This window comes from Dendrobates tinctorius, unplaced genomic scaffold, assembly GCF_039654945.1.
Source record: "Dendrobates tinctorius isolate UK_male_01 unplaced genomic scaffold, ASM3965494v1 ptg000022l, whole genome shotgun sequence".
NCBI lineage: Eukaryota > Metazoa > Chordata > Amphibia > Anura > Dendrobatidae > Dendrobates > Dendrobates tinctorius.
Window position 1 is genome coordinate 29601022 of NW_027361690.1, and position 24278 is coordinate 29625299.

The following is a 24278-nucleotide window of genomic DNA, read 5'->3' on the forward strand; positions in this document are numbered from 1 at the left end:
TCTGTGGACAAGCATCTGTTGACATCTGCATTGGAGGCTCCTTTAGGGGGGATGTCACAGATTCTGTATTTTTTAGCAGAAGAAGCTACAAACACCATGAGGAAATTTGGAGGAGCCAATTCAAATTTATTAGGGTCTATTAGACACTGTTGGAGCTTATACTATGAATCTGGCTCAACATTGTGTTTATTATTATAAAGGGAAGCAGAAGCAAAAAAAAATGTGAGAAGAGCCTTATAAAGGAATTTAAGCTAGGCAACAAGGGTATCCATATGTATTTATGTGGCAACGCTCACACCATTGCGGGAAAGTAGCCTTCGGACTGTACTGAGTAGCACCACAGCACTCTGTATGAATAATGCAAGTGCATTAGTTAAATTGCAAAACTGTATCAGAGAGAAGATTCTATGAATTCATGGCCTCAGATGCCTCATATTAATGGTCAAAGATTACAATATTTTCCTGATGGGTATTTCCTGATGGGTATCGACAGACAGGATATTTGTTAAAGAAACACCAACTCTTTCAAGATCCAACTTTGTTTTCATTTTTATATTTTACTGAAGGTGTCTTATCTTACTCCTCACCTCTACAGAGCTTATATTATGTGGTCAATATAGTTGGGAAAAGGGCAACGTCTCCTTTATTTTTGGCTCAGAGGCGTCACACTTCTGGAATATTTGGGTGGCTTTCGGAGAAGAGGAGAACTCTTAAATCCCGCAACGGAATTGACAAATCTTATGGGCGTCCCAATAACCTTTCTGAAAATAGCATTTTTGGAAAGTTTCCAATGCAAGATGCTAAGATTCACAACCATCAAAAGGAGCCCCAGAATCCAGACTTTAGGAGTGCATGAAACGAGGTGTGGAGGAACTAGATATCAGAAAAAATGTTCAATATCCACTTCTCATTCCATCCAAATGCAAAATGCATTTCCCAGACAGCCCTTCTGAACGAGGCAAGTGTAAGTAAAATAAGTTATACAATTTTGTTAAGCCCCCCACTGTAAACACACTATTCAAAATATTGGAAAATTATCATGAGAACGGTGTAGAGTTTCTTTGAAGACATAACACAAGGCATTGAAGGCAAGTATTTCACCGTACCTATGGTTAAGGCCATCATACACATTAGAAGAAAGCCAGCCAAACCCGCCAATATTGGTGGAATTGGCCGGCCATGTAGTAGTCCTAACACTTCACTGACATGAGGGTTTGACAGTGTGAATTCAAACAGCGTACCCTTTTGTTGACCAGGAGGTAAGCCACTGCCAAGGCTGACTGGCTACAGCCTCTGAACGCACATAAAACTTGAATACCCACAAAAGTTGAGCCTGTATTTTTATGGCAAAATCAGAAGAGACAGCTGTCAGAAGAAAGAGTGTTCAACTGACAGCTGTGTATGGTCAATCTTACTGTCTCTGTGGTCTTTTTTTTCTTTAGAGACTTTCAGGACATATTGATAAAAACAGGACACCCCCAATGATTCAGATGCAAGTGGTGCCTAGTCTTCTGTTGCCAGCAGAGAGATGGCCACATTTACAATATTGTACTGTTGGACTTGGTATAGATGATGCTTTCCATGGTCATATTATGCCAATGCTTAGCAGGCATTTTACATGCACAGGTTTACCCAGTGATCAAAGATTTTTTTTGCTTTTTTTCCAAGATTTTTCTGTGGTTTCTGGTATATAGAGGAATGATTTGATTCTGAAAAAAACTTTTTATGGATGTATTGAGCCTAAAGTAGACCTCCAGCTAATTTATGCCTGAAATGACGGAGTATCACTGTTTCTTGGCAGCTAAGAAATGCTGAATTAATATACAAAATAAACTTAATTTGAGTCCATAGATACATAGGATGCCAAGATTTATAACGCCAATTTATCATTTTATTTAGGAGTTGTTAGATGGCTTCACCCGATTGCCAAGTTTGCAAGTCACCAACTGGCATATTTATGAACGACTCTGACCAGAAGTGTTTATCCTGTGGGCACTCAGATCCTGGGTTTTGTACAGGACTATTTTCAGAACAAAGAAACACACAAAATGTACTTAAGTGAATTATGGAAATCCTCAGCTGAAATATGAGTATTGTACTTGTCAAAGGTGGTAGTTTGAGAGCCCACAAATACCCAATGCTGTACATTTCTTCCCAAGCAAAATATATCTGTAACTAAGTATTATGTATCTGTAAGTATAGGCCTGCAGAGATTAGGATCGCTCATTTGTAAGCCTTTTGCTGGAACCTCTACTGTGATAAATTGATAGTAGGTTTGGAAAGCTAGAACAGTCCTGGGTGATTGAAATGGTTTATCTGAGAAGCTCTGCAAAATGTTTGGCCCAAACTATCTTTATAGTGGCAGAGTTCCACTTAGGACTTTCATACTGAGGGTGAACTATTTGACTTCACTGATTGAGCTGGTTTGTGAAAAGCAGGCAGCATGTGCCTAGACCCAGGTGTAAGATCCTTCCCAAGTGATACTGAGTCTATGAAAAGCAGTCTTTGAAAAGGCATTTATTGCAGAATTTCAGAAACTTCTCTTTGTTCTGATAAAGCATTGTGCTCTGTTGTTCATGGATGACCCAACCGTCACGAGAGATGGCGCAGTTTTTAGTGCTCAGTTGTTTCAGTTCTGAAACTGGATCCGTTCTGAAACCGCATCGGATCGGTTGTATAGGTAAAGAATATAAAATAAATTTACAGTGGGGAAAAGAAGTATTTGATACACTGACGATTTTGGAAGTTTTCCCACCTATAAAGAAAGGAGAGATCTGTAATTTTTTCCGTAGGTACACTTCAACTGTGATAGACAAAATGTAAAAATAAAAAAAAAACAGAAAATCACATTGTTTGATTTTTAAATAATTAAATTGTATTTTATTGCATGAAATAAGTGTTTGATCATCTACCAACCAGCAAGAATTCTGCCTCTCACAGACCTGTTAGTTTTTCTTTAAGAATCCCTCCTACTTTGCACTCATTACCTGTATTATATTGCACCGATTTGAAATCGTTACCTGTATAATAGGCACCTGTCCACACACACAATCACACTGCAACCTCTCCACCATGGCCCATACCAACGAGCTGTCTAAGGACACCAAGGACAAAATTGTAAACCTGCACAATTCTGGGATGGGCTACAGGACAATAGCCAAGCTGCTTGGTGAGAAGGCAACAACCGATAGCACATTTATTAGAAAATGGAAAAAAACATAAGATGACTGTCTGTTGTGAGTTCATTTTCCCCTTCGTCACTGAGGTCTGGTGAACTCCCTATTCTGGTAAAGGAAGGTAATGAGCCTGATTATCAGGCATCTGAGCCTAATGAGGATGACTGGCTGAGTGGAGTCACGGACTGGATATAAGGCTGCCGATGCCCTTCTGCCCTGCGGGTGATTTCTCTGTGGACTTCTAGGACACCAGTCTGATTCCTGCTCCTGTAAAGCTAAGTTTTCTGTTTTGCCTGTTAGCATTTTTGTTTTGTTTTTTGTTTTCCTTGCTTTTCTGTATTCTGCCATTCCCTGCTGGGGTGAGCTGAATCTCCTTTTGCCTGTAGCTCTGTCTTCAGAATATTCCTGAGTACTGACATAGCTTTTTTGAAGCCTAGCGTCTTCAGGGCCTTTTTCACTGTCAGTCTGTTGGCTCTTATTTTCATAGGGTTTTTCACGGATTGCAGACAGCAGTCTTCCTGTCCTTTTCTATCTAGTTAGCTTGGGCCCCGTCTTTGCTCTGTCTATCTTTCTGTCTGTGTTAGTATTTTCATCTTGCTTCACCGTCATTATATGTTGGGGGCTGCCTATTGCTTTGGGGTCTGCTCTGGGGCAGTTTAGATTTCCCCTTTCTTTCTTTACGCCTATTTAATTCTCCGGCTGTGATCGAGGGGACTAGGGCATCGTAGGAACCCCCCACGGCTACTGCTAGTTGTGTTGATAGGTTCAGGGGTCTGCAATCCGATAGCTGCCAATGTCTCTGGTTTTCTGGACTTAGCTAGCATTTATGTTTTTGCCTCCTACAGTGACTCAATCATAACAGAATCACCCGCCATACCGCAGATCCTAGGGTACTCAATAGCAGGAAAGAATTGTGTTTAAAAAAAAAAAAAAAAAAAAAGGTGTGTGTATATTCTTTCCTCTATATCTCTGAGGCCATAGGGGGAATTTTTTTTTTCTCTCTCAATGGAGATAAAGCAATTGTCTGATCGTGTGGAGCAGCTCGCTGCGGAAGTGCGGGGAATTTACGCCTACCTTGCTCGTTCGCATGCTGTTGAACCAAAGATCCCTACACCTGATGTATTTTTTGGGGATCGATCTATATTTTTGAGTTTCAAAAATAATTGTAAATTATTTTTTGCCTTGAAGCCTAACTCGTCAGGGAGCTCCGCGCAGCAGGTTAAAATTGTCATCTCTTTGCTGCTTGGCGATCCCCAGGATTGGGCGTTTTCTTTGAAACCAGATGATCCTATTCTGACTAATGTGAATGCATTCTTTCAAGCTTTGGGGTTGTTGTATGACGAACCTAATGCTATTGATCAGGCTGAAAAGACCCTGTTGGCATTGAACCAGGGTCGAGATTCTGCAGAGTTGTACTGTCAAAAGTTCCGAAAGTGGGCGGTCCTTACTACCTGGAATGATAATGCCTTGGCTGCTCTCTTTTGGAAGGGTTTGTCAGAAGCCGTAAAAGATACTATGGTGGGATTTCCTGTTCCCTCTGGTCTGGACGATTCTATGTCATTAGCCATTCAGGTTGATCGGCGTTTACGTGAACGCAGGATTGCACGAGAGGTGTTGCCACCGGTTGAACAGACGTCTGAGCCTATGCAATGTGATAGAGTTTTGTCTAAGGCGCAACGTCAGGAGTTCAGAAGGCTTAATAAGCTGTGTTTTTTCTGTGGAGATGCCTCGCATATTATTTCTGTTTGTCCTAAACGAGAGAAACGCTTTTCACACACGTTTTCTGTTGGTGGTGTTCAACCTAAGTTTCTTCTGGCAATTACTCTGATCTGCTCCCTGTCCACATTTTCTGCCAAGGCTTTTGTGGATTCGGGAGCAGCGCTAAACCTAATGGACTTGGATTTTGCTAAACGTTGTGGATTTCCGATGACACCTCTGCAGACGCCGATCCCTTTGAGGGGGATTGATGCTACTCCTTTGGCTAAAAATAAACCTCAGTTTTGGACCCAGGTGGTCATGCGGATCGCCCCAGACCATCAAGAAAATTGCAGATTTTTGGTGTTGCATGGTCTGCATGATGCCGTTGTTCTGGGGTTTCCCTGGTTGCAAATTCATAATCCAGTTTTGGATTGGAAATCTGTGTCTGTGGTGAGTTGGGGTTGTCGGTGTGCCTTTAGTGAGGCTCCGGTTTTTTCCACCTCTCCTCAGTCGCATGATGTTCCTGACTATTTGGCGGACTTTTATGATGTATTTAGTGAGAATGAGTCTGCGTCCTTGCCTCCTCATAGGAGTTATGACTGTGCAATTGAACTGAGCCCGGGGTGTAAATTTCCCAAGGGTCGGCTCTTCAATTTATCTGTACCCGAGCACGAGGCTATGCGGTCCTATATTAAGGAGGCGTTGGAGAAGGGTCATATTAGACCATCCTCTTCACCCTTAGGTGCCGGGTTTTTTTTGTGGCCAAAAAGGATGGTTCTTTAAGGCCTTGTATTGATTATCGTGCCCTCAATAAAATTACTATTAAATATCAGTATCCGTTACCCCTGATTTCGGATCTATTCTCTAGAGTTAGAGGTGCTTGCTGGTTTACCAAGCTTGACCTCAGGGGGGCGTATAATCTTATCCGCATTAAGCAGGGGGATGAATGGAAGACGGCGTTTAATACTCTGGAGGGACATTTTGAGTACCTGGTGATGCCTTTTGGGCTCACTAATGCCCCTTCTGTCTTCCAGTGCTTCATGAACGATATTTTCCGAGACTTTGTCGATAAATTTTTGATTATCTATCTGGATGATATTTTGATCTTCTCCAAGGATTGGGATTCTCATGTGGAACATATTCGGACTGTGTTCCGGATCTTGAGGGAGAATTCCCTGTATGTCAAAGGATCGAAATGCCTTTTTGGAGTACAGAGGATTTCATTTTTGGGATTTATTTTGTCTCCTTCAACTATTGAAATGGACCCGGCCAAGGTACAGGCCATTTATGATTGGGTTCAGCCCACTTCTTTGAAGGCCCTCCAGAAGTTTTTGGGTTTTGCTAATTTTTATCGTAAATTTATAGCAAAATTTTCTAGTATTGCCAAGCCATTGACTGATCTGACTAAGAAGGGTGCTGATGTGTTGAATTGGTCTCCGGAGGCTGTTGCTTCCTTTCTGGAGCTGAAGCGAAGATTTACCTCCGCCCCGGTTATGCGGCAACCTGATGTCTCACTCCCGTTCCAGGTAGAGGTGGATGCTTCTGAGATTGGTGAAAGAGCTGTTTTGTCCCAAAAGGATCCTGTAACATCTAAAATGAATCCCTGTGCTTTCTTTTCCCGAAAGTTCTCTCCATCTGAACGTAACTATGATGTGGGGAATCGGGAACTGTTGGCCATGAAATGGGCATTTGAGGAGTGGAGACATTGGTTGGAGGGAGCTAAACATCAAGTTGTGGTCCTCACTGACCACAAGAATTTGATTTACCTAGAGTCGGCTAAACGCTTGAACCCTAGACAGGCTAGGTGGGCCTTGTTTTTTACACGTTTTGATTTTGTGGTCTCTTTTCTTCCTGGAACTAAGAATGTCAAGGCAGACGCCCTCTCTAGGAGTTTCTTTGCTGATTCTCCTGTGGTGACCAAGCCTGCTACCATCTTAGGCGAAGGGGTAGTTCTTTCTGCCATCTCGCCCGATTTGAGACTTGCTCTGCAAGAGTTCCAGGAGGACAAACCTGAGCGTTGTCCCAGTGGAAAGTTGTATGTTCCTGACCAGTGGAAGAAGAGAGTGATGTCTGAAGTTCATTGCTCTGCATTGGCTGGTCATCCAGGTATTTTTGGTACTAGAGATCTGGTGAGTCGCTCTTTTTGGTGGCCCACCTTGTCTCATGATGTCAGGAATTTTGTGCAGTCCTGTGGGACTTGCTCCCAGTCTAAATCTTGTTCTCGCTCTAGTGGGTTGTTGATGGCTTTGCCGGTCCCCAAAGAATGACTGTTATTTGGGTGATTTGTGATAGGTTCTCTAAGATGGTTCATCTTGTACCACTCCCTAAGTTGCCATCTTCCTCTGAGTTGGTGCCCCTGTTTTTGCAACAGGTGGTTCGCTTACACGGGATTCCTGAGAACATTGTATCTGACAGAGGAGTTCAGTTTGTGTCTAGATTTTGGAGGACTTTCTGTTCCAAGCTGGGAATTCAGTTGTCCTTCTCCTCTGCTTTTCACCCTCAGACCAATGGGCAGACAGAGAGAACAAACCAGACCTTGGAGTCGTATTTGAGATGTTTTATTTCCGCTGATCAGGATGATTGGGTTTCATTTTTGCCCTTGGCCGAATTTGCTTTAAATAATAGAGCTAGTTCTGCCACTTTGATGTCACCTTTTTTTTGTAACTTTGGGTTTCATTCTCGATTTTCTTCAGGGCAGGTGGAGCCTTCTGCCTGCCCAGGTGTTGACACTGTGGTGGAGAGAATGCACCAGATCTGGGACCAAGTGGTGGATAAGTTATCACTCTCCCAGGAAAAGGCCCGCGGTTTTCCAATCGACATAGGACCATTGGGCCCCAGTTTAAGATTGGTGATATGGTGTGGTTATCATCAAAAAATATTGCTATGAAGGTGGCTTCTCCTAAGTTTAAGCCTAGATTTATTGGACCTTTCAAGATTTTGGAGATTATTAATCCGGTCTCTTTTTGTTTGGCTCTTCCTGTCACATTTAAAATCCATAATGTGTTCCATAAGTCCTTGTTGAAGAGGTTTGTTGAACCAGTTGTTCCTGGGGTGGCACCTCCAGACCCTGTATTGGTTGAAGGTAACATGGAATATGAGGTAGAGAAAATACTGGATTCCCGTCTGGCTAGACGGAGACTCCAGTATTTGGTTAAGTGGAAGGGTTATGGTCAGGAGGATAATTCCTGGGTCTCTGCCTCTGATATTCATGCCAAAAGATTGGTGCGTGCATTTCATCGGGCTCACCCTGATCGCCCTGGTGGCGTGGTTGAGGGTTCAGTGACCCCTCCTCAAGGGGGAGGTACTGTTGTGAGTTCATTTTCCCCTTCGTCACTGAGGTCTGGTGAACTCCCTATTCTGGTAAAGGAAGGTAATGAGCCTGATTATCAGGCACCTGAGCCTAATGAGGATGACTGGCTGAGTGGAGTCACGGACTGGATATAAGGCTGCCGACGCCCTTCTGCCCTGCGGGTGATTTCTCTGTGGACTTCTAGGACACCAGTCTGATTCCTGCTCCTCTAAAGCTAAGTTTTCTGTTTTGCCTGTTAGCATTTTTGTTTTGTTTTTTGTTTTCCTTGCTTTTCTGTATTCTGCCATTCCCTGCTGGGGTGAGCTGAATCTCCTTTTGCCTGTAGCTCTGTCTTCAGAATATTCCTGAGTACTGACATAGCTTTTTTGAAGCCTAGCGTCTTCAGGGCCTTTTTCACTGTCAGTCTGTTGGCTCTTATTTTCATAGGGTTTTTCACGGATTGCAGACAGCAGCCTTCCTGTCCTTTTCTATCTAGTTAGCTTGGGCCCCGTCTTTGCTCTGTCTATCTTTCTGTCTGTGTTAGTATTTTCATCTTGCTTCACCGTCATTATATGTTGGGGGCTGCCTATTGCTTTGGGGTCTGCTCTGGGGCAGTTTAGATTTCCCCTTTCTTTCTTTAGGCCTATTTAATTCTCCGGCTGTGATCGAGGGGTCTAGGGCATCGTAGGAACCCCCCACGGCTACTGCTAGTTGTGTTGATAGGTTCAGGGGTCTGCAATCCGATAGCTGCCAACTTCTCTGGTTTTCTGGACTTAGCTAGCATTTATGTTTTTGCCTCCTACGGTGACTCAATCATAACAACTGTCAATGTACCTCTGTCTGCAGCTCTACACAAGATCTTGCCTTGTGAGGTAATGATGATTTTGAGAAAGGTCAATATCAGCCCAGAACTAAATGGGAGGACCTGGTCAATGACCTGAAGAGAGCTGGAACCATAGTCTCAAACATCACAGTAACACACTAAGCAATGATGGATTAAAATACTGCAGGGTACGCAAGGTCCCACTTGCTCACGCCAGCACGTGTCCAGGCCTGTTTGCAGTTCGCCAATGACCATCTAGATTATCCAGCGGAGGAATGAGAGAAAGTCATGGGGTCAGGTGAGACCAAAATAGAGCTTTTTTGTATCAATTTCAGTCACCGTATTTGGAGGAAAAAGAAGGATGAGTACAACTCCCTCCCCAAGAACACCATCCCAACCGTGAAGCACAGTAGGGGAAACATCATACCTTGGGGGTGCTTTTCTGTAAAGGGGACAGGATGACTGCACTGTATTGAAGGGAGGCTGGATAAGGTCCTGTATCACAAGATTTTGGCCAACAACTTCCTTCCCTCAGTAAGAGTATTGAAGATGGGTCATGGCTGGGTCTTCCAGCATGATGACCCGAACACACACAGCCAATGCAACTAAGGAGCGGCTCCATAAGAAGCATTTTAAGGTCTTGATGTGGCCTAGCCAGTCTCCAGACCTGAACCCAATATTGACACTCAATATTCCCCAGTGACAGCCCCGAAATATGAAAGATCTGAAGAAGATTTGTATGGAGGAGTGGGCCAAAATACCAGCTGCAGTTTTTGCAAACTTGGTCAAGAACTACAGGAATTGTCCTACCTCTTTAACTGCAAACTAAGGTTTCTGTACCACCAGGGGCATAACTACCACGGTCGCAGCAGTCTCCACTGTGACTGGGCCCAGGTGGAGTCAGGGGCTCAGCAGGTCAGAGTCCATATCTCCCAACTGTCCTGTTTTTGACCCCTTGGGACTCTATTTTTCCCCACACTGCACTGAGCCACCACACCCCCCATGCACCCCATCCTCGCCCTCCCGCAGAGACCCACTGCAGCCCCCACAGCCTGAAATGATATCGCTAGGCTGCTCTCTAATGTGCTTAATGTGCGCACAGGACCTGTGATGAGGTCACAGGAGGGGAGGAGTCAGGGGTCACATGATCAGGGGCCTCAATGTATGCAGGACTCTGCTGTGCTGGTTGTCATGCTGCTGGATGAGGGTAGGGTAAGTTTATGTTTGGGGTCAGGAGGGGTTTGAAGTGTGGATGTAGCAGAGCTGTGTGTATAATTTTGGACGGAGCAAAGCTGTGTGTGTACAATTTTGGACAGAGCAGAGCTGTGTGTGTACAATTTTGGATGGAGCAGAGCAGTGTGTGCGAGGTTTACGGAGCGGAGCCATGCGTGTACGAGGTGTACGGAGCGTAGCCGCATGTGTACGAGGTGTACGGAGCAGAGCCATGTGTGTACGAGGTGTACAGAGCGTAGCCGCATGTGTTCGAGGTGTACAGAGTGAAGCTGCATGTTTACGAGGTGTACTGAGCGGAGCTGCGTGTGTATGAGGTGTATGGAGCGGAGCAGCGTGTGTACAAGGTGGACGGAGCAGAGCCGCGTGTGTGCGAAGTGGACGGAGCAGAGCCGCATGTGTATGAGGTGTACGGAGCGGAGCCACGTGTACGAGGTGTACGGAGCAGAAATGTGCGTGTATTTTGGCATGGGGGGCCCCATTTGAAAGTTTGCACCGGGGCCCATAATTTTGTAGTTACGCCACTGTGTACCACATATTAAGTTCTGTTTTTCTATTGTACCAAATACGTATCAATGCAATAAAATGCAAATTAAATAAGTAAAGTTCTTACAATGTGATTTTTGGGATTTTCTTTTAGATTCTGTCTCTCACAGTTGAAGTGTACCTACAATAAAAATTACAGTCCTCTCCATTCTTTGTAGGTGGGAAAACTTGCAAAATCGTCAGTGTATCAGATACTTATTTTCCCCACTATATAGTGTTAGTTTATGCCATTTGTATATAATCTTGTGATAGGATAGGATTGCCTTTAGGTGGTTGGTTCCAGATTGTAACACAGTGTAGACACAGTAGCCCTGCCCCTAGTGGCAGTGATGGGGAAGAGGTGCCTGCTGGAAAGCAAGGTTGTAAATGAACAGAGCAAATATTAAATAATTATTATATAAATTATTGGTATTCATATTTTACTTAAATATTTATATTAGTAAAAGGTGTACACATGTAAGGATTCCGAACTTTTTACCTGTTCGCCCTTATCCAAGATGGAGTTTTGTATCTCGCCTTGTCATGAAACTTCCTGTCTGTTTTGATTATTTAAGTCCAGGTCGTGTGTTTCTCTTTGCCTGAGTATTTTGTAGCTGTTGGCTTCTGAGCTCCTGCCTGTCTACTGGTGGACTCCCTGCTGCTGCTGCTCGTTACTCGGTGCTCTGCCTCTCCACGTTATGCTGCCTACCGTCCTCTGGGCATCTCCCTGATGCTGTCTGTGCTTAACTACTGTCTGGACTTCTGGTGTGGAACTATTCTCTTCTGGATCTGCTGATCCTGACATCACATCAACATCTCCTCTAGGCCTGTGACATGTGCGAGACTTTCAGCCCAAAAAGGTACATATAGTGACCTTCTCCTGTTAATGCCACTCCCGCATAATGCTGGTCTTCTACGCTTAAGTGCCGTGTGCATGTCCACCCATATGATTGCTGGACTTCTACACTTTAGTGCTGTGTGCGTGCTCATTCATAATATAGCTGGACTTCCATATTGAACGCGGTGTGTTTACTTTCATGCTTACTGCTGGACTCCCACGTTTGGTGCCTTGTGCACACCTGTGTCATATTGTTGTTGGACTGGTTCATATTAGCATTCGCGCCCTGCTCTTCAGTTACATTGGACATTTCCATACTGTGCTGTGCATTCGTTACTGGGTGCTGTGTTTTCCTTACTATTGCAGGAAGTGCTCTGTTAGTTTTGCTTCGCTTGCATCATTCTATATTGAGCTGTGTTTTCGTTACTATTGCAGGAAGTGCTAGTTTTATTTCTCTTGTTAATATACTCATTTGCATCAACTTTGGTCTCAGTTTCGTATTATCAGATGCAATCAGATTCCGTAGTACCCATATAATTGTTACAACACAAAGGTAAGGACAAGTTGAACATTACTAGCATTATAGTTTTAAGAATAGACCTGCCCCCAGCACACTTGCAGCCTCGTTTACAAAAAGATTCAATGTTTCTCGGTGATCCAAAATCCATTTGGGTCTGGGCATCTGTATTTCATGGGAGAAGTGACCCTAAAGCTTCTGTCTAAGTTACCTTTAATTTCTTACTGTATATTGATCATTTTAATGACTAGCATTGGCCTTCCATATCCACTAAGGTCTGTCTGCAGATCACATGCTTACTTAGACAGCTATATTAATACATGAGTGCCACAAAATATAAGTTATTTCTAATCTATTCATATGTACAAAGTTATGTTTAGCAATGTACAGTGCATAGCCAAAAATAATGGAGATTTGCTTTTCTGGAAGAGATTGTCAAGCTTCAGGATAGTGAGATACATAGGACATCAATGATATAACATGGAAGTAATATAGAGTACATAATGTGAGCAGCAATGTATATGATGGTCATTTTGACCAAAATGCCTTTTTTTCTAAGGATAATCATGATTTCTAAATAAATACTTTTTTTTCTAGCTATGTTTTATTTTAAGAAATTCTGGGAGGCCTTGGGAGTTATTTTCTCCTCAACTTCATCTTCTTCAATTCTTAGATGGTCTTCTAATGTAAAATCCATACACCTGTGTTATTATTCAGCCGCATAGTCGCAGTCACACGATACTCCCAACATCTGTTTCGATGAGAGTAATGTCTTTTTTTTTTCTACAGGGGAGGAGACCGTAATTGCTGTACCGCATGGAAGTCGCAGCATGAGAATCACAGTGAAAGGACCAGCTCACGTTGGTATGAACCAACCTAAGTTTTATGTGACGTGTGTGTTAGTTTGGGGCCCATGTGGTGCTGGCTTAGCTTCAAGTAGAAGAGTTATCACAGCAACAGTTCTCCACATCAAGCAAAAGTGGCAATGTCTTAGGGCTTAATTATAGTTACCATATAGTGATCTGCAATGTTCCTCAGCCCTTGGGAGTTCCCAGCCAAGTGCTCATCACGTTTTTTCTAAAATATTAGTCTCAGGTTTAGAGTGGAGACACCTGGGAATATATTACTATACTAAAGTTGGCTTCCAGGTCTGCAAAAAAAAAAAGAGCATTGGCACAGATGAACAGTAGTTGGGTGGCAGGACCAATCTGACGAGCATAGTGAATGAATGGACAGAAAAAGAAGGCTTTATATTTCATGCTTTTTTCCAATATACTGTATTTAATTTCCATATGAAAGAACACTCCACCCTGTAGCGGGTGCTTCCTGCTGTAGACTACTGAAGTCTGTTATTACTGTGTGGCAGCAGTCATTATATCCATTGAGAGTTCAACATAGTGGCATTTACTGCCCAAATTTCTTGTGTTATAGTATTTTGTAATATCCCTAATACCTGATAAATAAGAAATTCTACATATAATGTATATAACCAAAATGTATAATACAAAAATAGAGACAAGTATGAAAAAGTGGGGGGAAAAACTGAAATGTGCCAAACACAGCAGGAGGAGGAAAGAATTAATAATATCACATGTAAACATAAACATATAATAAATATGGATACATACGGTAAATTAAAATAAAGTAGCATAAAAGATTAGCAAATAATAGGGTAGGTGGACAAAAGGTGCATTAATATTGGATCATGTGAGTAAAAGGAGATGATGTAGACATGCGCAGTAATTAAGTCACTAATATACAGCTCTGGCAAAAATTAAGAAACCTCTGCAAAATTTTCAGTTTGTCTGATTTTTCTCTTTATAGGTATATTTTTGAGTAAAATGTAAATTGCTCTTTTATTCTATAAACTACTGACAACCTGTCTCCGAATTTCCAAGTGCTAAATTTTGTATTTATTTTCAGAAAATGAGAAATTGTCAAAATAACAAAAAAATGCAGTGCTTGCAGACCTCAAATAATGCTAAGAAAACAAGTTTATAATCATTTAGAAGCAACAATACTAATGTTTTAACTCAGGAAGAGTTCAGAAATCAATATGTTGTGGAATAACCATGATTTTTAATCTCAGCTTTCATTCGTCTTGGCATGCTTTCCACCAGTCTTTCACACTGCTTTTGGGTGACCTTATGTCACTCCTGGTACAAAAATGTAAGCAGTTCTTCTTTGTTTGATGGCTTGTGACTATCCATCTTCCTCTTGATTACATTCCAGAGGTTTTCAATGGGGTTCAGGTCTGGAGATTGGGCTGGCCATGACAGGGATTTGATGTGGTGGTCCTTCATCCACACATTGACTGACCTAGCTGTGTGGCATGGCGCATTGTCCTGCTGGAAAAAACAGTCCTCAGAGTTGGGGAACATTGCCTGAGCAGAAGGAATCAACTGTTTTCCCAGGATAACCTTGTATGTGGCTTGATTCATACGTCCTTTGCAAAGATTAACCTGCCCAATTCCAGCAATGCTGAAGCATCCTAAGATCATCACCAATCCTCCACCTAATTTCACATTGGGTGCAAGACTTTACATGACTTGTGCCCTGTCTCTAGGAGCCTGTTACGAACTGTTCTTGCCGTGCACTTTACCCCAGCTGCCATTTGCTATTCCTTTTGTAGGTCACTTGATGTCATCCTACGGTTGATGGGTGATATTTGAATGAGGTGACGGTCATCCTGCTCAGTGGAGAGTTGTTTTTGCCCTCTGCCGGTCTGTAGCTTTGTTGTCTCCATTGTCTGCTGCTTGACCATGCTGTAATGGATTGCCGTCTTAGAAATTTTAAGGATGGAGGCAACATGACGCTCACTGTATCCCTCTGCTAGTAAAGCCAGAATTGAGCTCTTCTTTTCCTCACTCAAGACTTTTCTTTTCAACTGCTTTGGTATGGTTCAAAGTTATTTTTTCATTCCCATTACTTTTGGGATATTACTAGCACTTGTTTTGCCATCCAGCTTGTCCTATTGTAAGAGGATTGTGAACACCACAGCAGGGTTTTTTATACTTTCCTTCGTTAAATAAAATTTGGTTCAGGTGATCACCTAATCAGAAGCACATTAAGTAGAATGAGGTGCACTCTGGTTGGAATTCAACTGACACTGGAATGGAATGGCTGTCAGACATGTAGAGAAGCTGATTTTTATAAAACTGTGCAGTGGTCTCTTAATATTTGCCAGAGCTGTATTTAGTAAAAAGACTGCTTGTTTATAATGAATAATGGAAAAATAAGTGAAGAGTCAACCATACCCATGTCCTCCTCCTTCTGGAATTGCGCCATGCCCAATGCACGTTTCGCCGCAAGCCTTTGTCAGTGGTTCCGATATAATTAATTACCATATGAAAGACCACTACCCTGTAGAGGGTGCTTCCTGCTGCAGACTACTGAAGTCTATTATTACTGGGTAGCAGCAGCCATTATATCCATTGAGGGTTCAGCATAGTGATGTTTACTGCCCAAATTTATTGTTATGATATATTGTAATATACCTAATTCCTTGTTCAAAGCGCTGCTATTATCCTGTTTTCTCTTGATGTTCTCACAGCAGGTGGTCCCACCATCTTTTATTTTCTGCTTCCCACACTGCTAACGTTCAGCAGTTTTCTCTGCCAGGACCAATATTTTACAGAGGTAGAGGTATTGAGCTTCCACTAGGGTTTTCGTTACGAAATGTCCATTTGGGTGTCACTAAGTTTGTGGGTTTTTTTACTTTACTGCATGTATGTTGAGCTTAAAAGCATTTTTAATAGGAATATTTCATGAAAATGTGGAACCTTGATTTGGTTAGAAATAGTCTTGTAAGATCATTCAGGAGAGGAGAGATAAGACGCTTCCATCAGATGAGCTTATTGGTGGATTGGACTTTTAACATAATCAGTGATACATAGAGGCTGTAGAAGCCAAATCTTCAAGGTTTTAAATTACACATTTTTGCAAAAATGCTTTTTAGCCCATAATACATACATTTAGCAAAAAAAGTCCTCAAAGTGACCATATACTTTAGGAGTATTTCAGCTATCCCCTATTAGTAGATGCTAGGGAATTTTAACATTGGGTATGTGAAATTTCAATATGTCCAATCCTTTGTTGTCCCCAGGCACAATTTATCTGTTCTCAGAAGGTTACACAAGGCTTCTTTCTAAAATGATCAAGTATTATCAATAGTATTAGTTTAACGCCTGTCAGGTCTGTTGCATTACACATTTGAGCAATTGGCGTGTCAATCTGTTGGAGGCAAAATAATCACATGAAAACACAAACTAGCAGGATATGGCCAATCTATAAAACAGCCATTGATTTTTTTATTTGTTTTGCCTCACATGAACGTCTGCGAAACAGAATATAAGAACTACACCATCGTCTTCACATCTGTTGTTCTCACAAAAAAAGTTATAGATATTGAAGAATCTGAGATCCAAATGGTTAATTGGGAACTGTCTCTTCTCAAAAATTAGCAGAGTCCTTTAAAATAATGATTTGTTGAATAGACCATTAAACAAATATTTAGCATCCACAGATCTGCAAAGGATATTACACATATTGATGCGTTCCCCAGATATGATTTGTAGATGATGGAAAATGTACAAAAATTATGTGCTCTATTTGCAAAAGGTTATTCCCATTCGTGTATTAAAATAGTTACAAAATCGCAAAAACTCCTGTGCAGAGACATCAGGCGAGATCAAAGAGAGTGTAATTTAAGTATTGGATTATATGCTTGTAGTTTTCCCAGGAAAACATATGCAGGTGTCAGAACAGCGGAGTGTCAGCCCCGTGTATGTGTAAGGTTAAAGCCGGAAAACACACTGCATTGCTGTGCAGAGATTCCGTCTGACTTGTCTGTCATGTAAATCACAGTGCAGCAAAAAGATGAAATCAGCAAGCTTGTTACTATTCACCTAAAATATATATATTTATATATATATATAATCGGTTCCACCTGACACAACAGCCATAAAGATTACGTCTGACAATGGTGATGCATTGTGCCATACAACATTAAGAAATGTAACATTTTGCTTTGTAAAAAAGGAGCGCTTGCCTGTGTGATGTCCTCTATGTCATTCTTTTCAATGCCTAATTTAAAAGGAACTTGTCCACTGACACATGCTGCCCAAACCATGCTTAGCATGTATCAACAGCTGGCTGTATAAAATAAGCTAAGTGTATTTGACTCTGATTTCAGAGAAAAAAATACTTTCATAGCCACCAGACAGCGAGACTGTACGGTAGACTAGTCAGACAGGTGGGTCCCCTGCGTCTTCTCCCCACTCACTACCCTAGATTGACAGGTCTCTGCCTACATACACATATTGGTAGAGCCATATCAGTCACTAGCAGCCTCCGGATTGTGCAGCATGTATCAGCTAACAGATTCCCTTAAATAATATTAATTTAAATGGTTAATTTCATACCCAGGTGCTGGGACTCTCAGCAATCCGGAGAGCATGGCTCTGGAAACCAGGCTCTAAAGCCCCATCGTGCTTATCGTGGTGATGCGATTGCTCAACCTCTGCTCCATATATTGTTTATGGGACTGCCGTTAATAGCTGAAGGCTGTACTTGGCTTTCTCTGGCAGTCCCATAGACAGGGAATGTAACAGAGGCCAAGCACATGCCTCTCCACTCCATGTAAGACAGAGCTGAGGAGTCTAGTTTTCGGGACACCATTTTCAAATCCCCAGCAATCAGCAAATTATCCCCTACCAATTGGAATAACTCTTTAATGTTAATATTCTGTAAGTTTTATATGCTCAAAAACAATACATCATCTCTGTGCTAAAAGATTATGCAGATATTTACCTTTGAGTTAATGAACAAATTACTGTACATTGGGTACAATTCCATGATGCAAGGTAACCAATGGGCTGTAATGATGAGCTGACGCATTTTACCCCGGTCTCCAGTTAGAGTTAGTTTGATGACTTCCAATCCTTACATATGTGTCCACCAAATATCAAAAGGATTTAAAACAACTTTCCCTCACTTTCCATCTCGCTGTGCTATGAATCCAGAATGATAGACCTTCAGTTCCATAAAATTATATTATACAATAGGTTTTGTAAATTAGTTAAACCCTGTATAACAAGAGACTAGTTCATTGTAGAATGCACCATAATTGTATAAAGGATTTGCAAAAAAATAGTTATTACACTTTTTATACATTTGACTGAAACTCAAGGATGTTAATACCAGGTCACTGAAGCCACAATGGTTCCTTGATTAACCACTGCTGAAATAGCCACATGTCTGTCCTTATAAATGTTTTTAATTTTGTATATTTCAATTTTTTTAGTCATAGAGTCAAAAACCTTACACGGTGAGAGTGGGGAGCACAGCTTTACAAGCCCTGGAAGCTATCTTATCGAAAACACAACCGTAGAATTTCAGAAGGGATCTGAAAGGGAAATCCTAAAAGTGCCGGGTCCTCTGCGGGCTGATTTCATTGTTAAAGTAAGTGCTCACTTTATTTCTTATCACTTTTGTCATTTACAAGGTCATTCACAAATTTGTGGTTGTGAACTATTACATTATTAAGATCAAACTCATATTTGCTCTAAACACATCATATTTTATTGAAACGAGATAGGTATTGGAAGTGCAAAAATAATTACAGACAGTAGAGATAAGCGAATACCATATATTGGCATGAAAATGAATACTTGAATAATAAAGGAATTTGTATTCTCCAAAACACAGATTTTTTTTGTGATTCGCTTCCTCTCAGATTCAGCAAAATAGTGTCAGCTATTATTATTAACCATATTGTTCAAGGGTAAAAGACTATTAAAAAGTTAAAAAATGTAAACAAAAACTTATACATACCTTGCCACCCTCCTCTTAGGCCCTTCTCCTCCCTACTGTCACGTCTCCGGTCCTTGTCGTGTCTTCGTAACGCCGCCTCAAACTCTGAATCACTGAGCCATTTCCCACTATGCTGGGAATTTCAGTTCTGATGAGACACCGGATAATTCAGTCTTTACGACTGCAGGCTTGTGAATCCTCATAGCTCCCACAGACACACTGTCAGGATTCTCCAGTGCCGGGAGTGGCTGTCATGTGATCGCAAGGATGAGATTTGCATATTTCTGGCCACATTCTAACTAGATCAGCCTTGATCAGTTCACTTATGGTGAGTGAGGCCACACATTTCTATCGGCACATGACCACATGCATGCAAATCTCATATTTGCGGTCTTGCTGTAGCCTGCACCAGCGCCTGCACCAATCAATTCACAAGTCTGCACTCACTCTAAACCTGGACAACCCCTTTAACTAACACAAATTTATCAAATTCTGGTACAATAGTGAACTATGAGGAAAAAAGGCCAATTCCCGTAATTCAGGACATTATTAAAGCCTTCTTCAAGAGATCTTCCAATATTTACAAAAGCCTAGTATGTTTCTTGCTACCAAATCTATAATATAACGGTGGGAGTGTCACTCTGTCTGAAGCCTCTATAGACTGCGCAAGCGTGACATGCCTGCGCAGTCTGGACCCCACAGAGTGACGCATCCACCCAGGAGATCGCTGTATGCGTAAGCACTGAACGCAAACCGCGATCTCAGCAACACCTTACCGATCCGGTGTTGCTGTTGCCGCGGGGTCTTACATCTTGATGTGATGTCAGGAGAGGGCGGGTTGTGGCGCCGGAATCGGTGCATGTGCAGTCCGCACTTGCCATTTTGTTGACGACACGCTGCAGTGTGTCTTCAAGAAAATGGTGCCGGGAAGCAAGGACTGCGCAGACGCCGAGTCCGGCATGACAACACGCCCTCTCCAGACATCACGGAACAACAACTTAACGATCGGGTATTGATGAGGGCCCTGTCCTGACATCACGGCGAGACCCCCCCGTCAATTCCCGATCATTACGTTGTTGGTCCGTGATGTCTGGATAGGGCGTGTTGTGGTGCTGGACTTGGTGCCTGCTCAGTCCTCGCTTTCCGCCGCCATGTTGTGGAAGACTACAGTGTGGCACAATCCCGCCTCACAGCATTGGGGGGTGAGGGGACCATGCTTTCTCGGATTGGGGGGTGAGGGGACCATGCATTCCAGGATAGGGGGGTGAGGGGACCATGCATACCAGGATAGGGGGGATGAGAGGACTATGCATACCAGGATGGGGGGGTGAGGGGACCATGCATACCAGGATTGGGGGGTGAGAGGACCATGCATACCAGGTGTCATGATCCAGGACGGGGTTTCGCTTTGGCCCATCCTGATCAGACTGGGGGTTAATTGTTCCTCCTCTCTCTGGCAGAGGGCGGCTATATAATGCTCACTGGACCTAGGTCCGGTGTCAGTTATACTCCTGCCCTCGGCTGAGTTAGTTGACCTTGTGCGTACGTGTGCCTTGTGCCTGATATCTTGCTTGCTTGTTTGGTTTTGATGCGTTTCTGTCCCAGTTACGAGTTCTGCCTGGCCCTCTTGTACTGCGCTACCTCTCGTGTATGACTCTCAGCTTGTGACCCGACTTCTCTCTGCTCGTCCCCTTGGTACCATGTCGCCCTCTTGTGTATGACCTTTGGCTTTGTCTGACTACCCATCTGTTTGTCCCTCCTGTGCCTCATTTGCCCGTACTTTTGTGACCTCCGTTTTGCCTGACTCTGAGTTGTTGTATGGTGTCCTGTCATATCTAAAAGCAGGACGCTAATCCCCGCCCCCTTGCAGTCACCCTACCATAGGTCCTGTGCCAGCTTGCTAATTTCAGTGTCCGCAGGTCCTGTGCCTCTTTACTTTCCGGCGCTGACTGGACCCTGACACTAATAGTTTGAAGCACGCATTGTCACCTCTGCTGCCCTGCTCCACAGGTATCTTTTAGCACTGTTTCTGTACTCAGGACACGTGCACTGGCTGTGTGAGCGAGTGTAGTGCGGTGTCTCTGACACCAGGATGGGGGGGTGAGAGGACCATGCATACCAGAATTGGGGGGTGAGGGGACCATGCATACCAGAATTGGGGGGTGAGAGGAACATGCATACCAGAATTGGGGAGTGAGAGGACCATGCATACCAGGATAAGGAGGGGTGAGAGGACCATGCATACCAGAATTGATGGGGTGAGAGGACCATACATACCAGGATTGGGGGGTGAGAGGACCTACATACCACGATAGGGGAGTGAGGGGACCATGCATACCAGGATTGGGGGATGAGGGGTACCATGCATACCAGGATAGGGGGGGTGAGGGGTACCATGCATACCAGAATTGGGGATGAGGGGACGTTGCGTACCTGGGGAGGAGCATACCTACCAGAATAGGGAAAAAGGGGCCATGCATGCCATTATAGGGATGAGGGGGCCATGCATAGCAGGATAGTGATGAGGGGTGCCATACATACCCAGGATAGGAGGGGGCAGCACATACCAGGATGGGAGACCATGTACCAATAAAAATGCTCGCCACCCGGGCGTAGAACGGGTTCATAGCTTGATCCATATAGCCATGGTTCCTCCTAAGCACAATTGTTTCAAGTCTGACACAATGTTGGGCCATTCATAGTAATATAAAAATAGTGTATAAAAAAACTATTATAATTTCAGAATAAATTTTCTGAGATGAGGTTCTTTGTGGTTTGGTACAATGAATGCATTGGTTGGATCCAAAGATGGTTGCTTACACAGATCAGAACCTGGGAACATTATATATACAAATCTAATGAATGGTAGCTTTCTTAAGCTACTATTAAAAGTGTCAGTAAAAAAAAAACTGTGACAAAAAAAGCTTAAAAGGCTTCTAGCAATGAAGTGAAATTTGTGGTAATTGTTCACTTCCTTATGTTACCTTTCCCTGGTTTTTGCTACAAATATGTCAAGTTTCTTTGCCATGTTTCCATAATCTATTTTTTACAGCTTCTAATTAGGAGTTAAATTAAGTTTTCAGAGCTTAAAGCCTTCCAAAACCTGTCTCCAGAGGTAGCAGGAACAGACATATCTGGCAAACCTCTTTGGACCTTCGTGCACGATCCTTAGAAAATTAAATCATTTTATATGTACAATTTTAATTATAACCTACTAGTGACTGAAAAATAGCCTCCACTTTCCTGCTAGCCAAGATTATAGCTCCTTGGTGTATATCACGTCCAAACTATTTTATTATTATTGTTGTGCTTTATTACTTAACACTAAAAGATGATTGAACATAGACTTTTTGATCTTTGCTAACATATGCCTGTTAGTTGTGTGTGCCTGTGTGTAATATGTGGAGATTGATGTTGGGGCTTAGCCTATGTTAAACTAAAAATATTTGGAAGGTATTAGGTTAGTGATATCAGACATAACTAGGAAAACTATAATATTAATTACCAAACAGAGGTGGGATTTAATGCATGCTAGGAAAATGTGAGAATCTAAGGGTGAAAATGGAATGTTATGGAGTAAAAAAAAGCATTAGAATAATAGACAAGCCTTCACACACATCATAATCCTCTAAATAATCATGGCAAATACCAGCAATTGTTCACCTACTCAATAATGTCACAAGTGGGCGACTGTGGAAACCATTCTTGCTGAAATACCAAAATATCATCAAGATCAACATTTATTTTTATGTTGGCAAAAACAGTTCCGCACATGATCAAAGTGTTTTATCGCTAATCCTTCAGTAAATTCACCATTATTTCCACAGCGCTTTTCAGACATCATCATTGTTGTCCCCATTGGGGCACACAATCTAATATTCCCTATCAGTATGTCTTTGAAATTTGGGAGGAAACCGGAGAACCCGGTGGAAACCCATGCAAACACGAGGAGAACACAGAAACCCCTTGTAGATAGGATTTGAAGCATGGACCCCAGTGGTGCAAAACCACAGTACTAATACTGGGCCACCGTGCTGCCATACTGGCAAAGTAGTAATAGAGAAATTTAAGAAAGGGTGACCTATGCAAGCAGCGGAGTTGGGGATAAAATGAAGGCGTTGAAGGTTAGGTCACAGAGGAGGATTATGTAGAAGCATAGATAAGATATGGGGAGAGCATTAAGATGTAAACAATAAATTAGAGAAATGTTTTTGAGGAAGCCGGTGGTCGTAGGTGCTTAAATATGAAATCTGAAGACACAGGGTACAATCAAAGATTATTTCTTAATGCAGGAGCCTCGTAAGAATTGGGAAGTGTGGAGCAAATTATTATGACTGGTGGTTGAGAGGTGAATATCATGTGTGGGCATTGACTTTGACTGCTTGTGAGTGACCCGAGTGAAAGGCTCTTCAGTGCTATTGCCGTTACTGACGTAAATGCTATGGTGACGTATCAAAGTGTGTAAAAAAACAAAGCAGAATAATATGAACACTAACACTTTGACACAAAACTTTTTCCAGACCAGGTATGTTTCACCTAAAGACAGTGTGGTGCAGTTTTTCTTCTACCAGCCCATTAGTCACCAGTGGAGACAGACAGATTTCTTTCCGTGCACTGTAACCTGTGGGGGAGGTGAGTAACTCAGAAACATTTTTTTTTATATTTTATTTGAAGCACAGAAATGATGCAATATTTTAAGAATATATATTTCCATTTATATAAGTTCCATCTCCATCCCTCCCCAAAAAAAGTTTTAAAATCATGGAAATTTCTTATGAACCAAGAATGATGTGAAGAATAATTAATTTAGTCGGTGTACAGTGATTCCTTTCAGATTCCAATTTTCACCATTTACTATTCTGGGGGGTAACTTCATCAAGAATGATTCATAAATGAAGATTGTGTTAAAACTCTTGTTGACGTCAGTAGAATTTACCGAGCCAGCTTAGTGTAAAGCACAGAAGCCGCTTGTGCTAATTAGGTGCTCTGTTTTAGACATGACAGAGCAACAAATGACCAGATGAATAAAACCATAAATGTCTTTGTAATGTTTGTATAGACATTACACAGTATTTTTCTTTTTCATACTTACATTCCATAACAGCATACTACTATAGTTCTCTTATTTCACTGATAAACATATGGATTTGCTCAGGACAGACATGAAGAAATTCTGAGCCCCATATACACAAGGAGTGTGGGACCTCAACCACCGCCCTCCCTAACCCATTATGTTCAGGGGTACAAGACAAATAGGAGATACATCAGTGCACTATGAAAAGGAGAGGGCGGCATGCATGCAATTCTTTGTCTGATTTGTTTGGGTTAAAATGGTTTTCCCATGAACAAAATACATTTTAATCAATAGA

The 24278-nt window shown here is 42.3% G+C and overlaps 1 protein-coding gene across 1 annotated transcript in view; it reads left to right on the forward strand.

The window, feature by feature from the left end:
* ADAMTSL3 (ADAMTS like 3) overlaps window positions 1-24278 on the forward strand; it is a 774261-nt gene that overhangs the window by 530658 nt on the left and 219325 nt on the right. The window contains exons 8-10 of the mRNA XM_073568559.1: window positions 12886-12960; window positions 18401-18558; window positions 23430-23541. Coding sequence (XP_073424660.1) covers window positions 12886-12960; window positions 18401-18558; window positions 23430-23541 — 345 coding nt within the window. The remainder of the gene's footprint in view (window positions 1-12885; window positions 12961-18400; window positions 18559-23429; window positions 23542-24278) is intronic.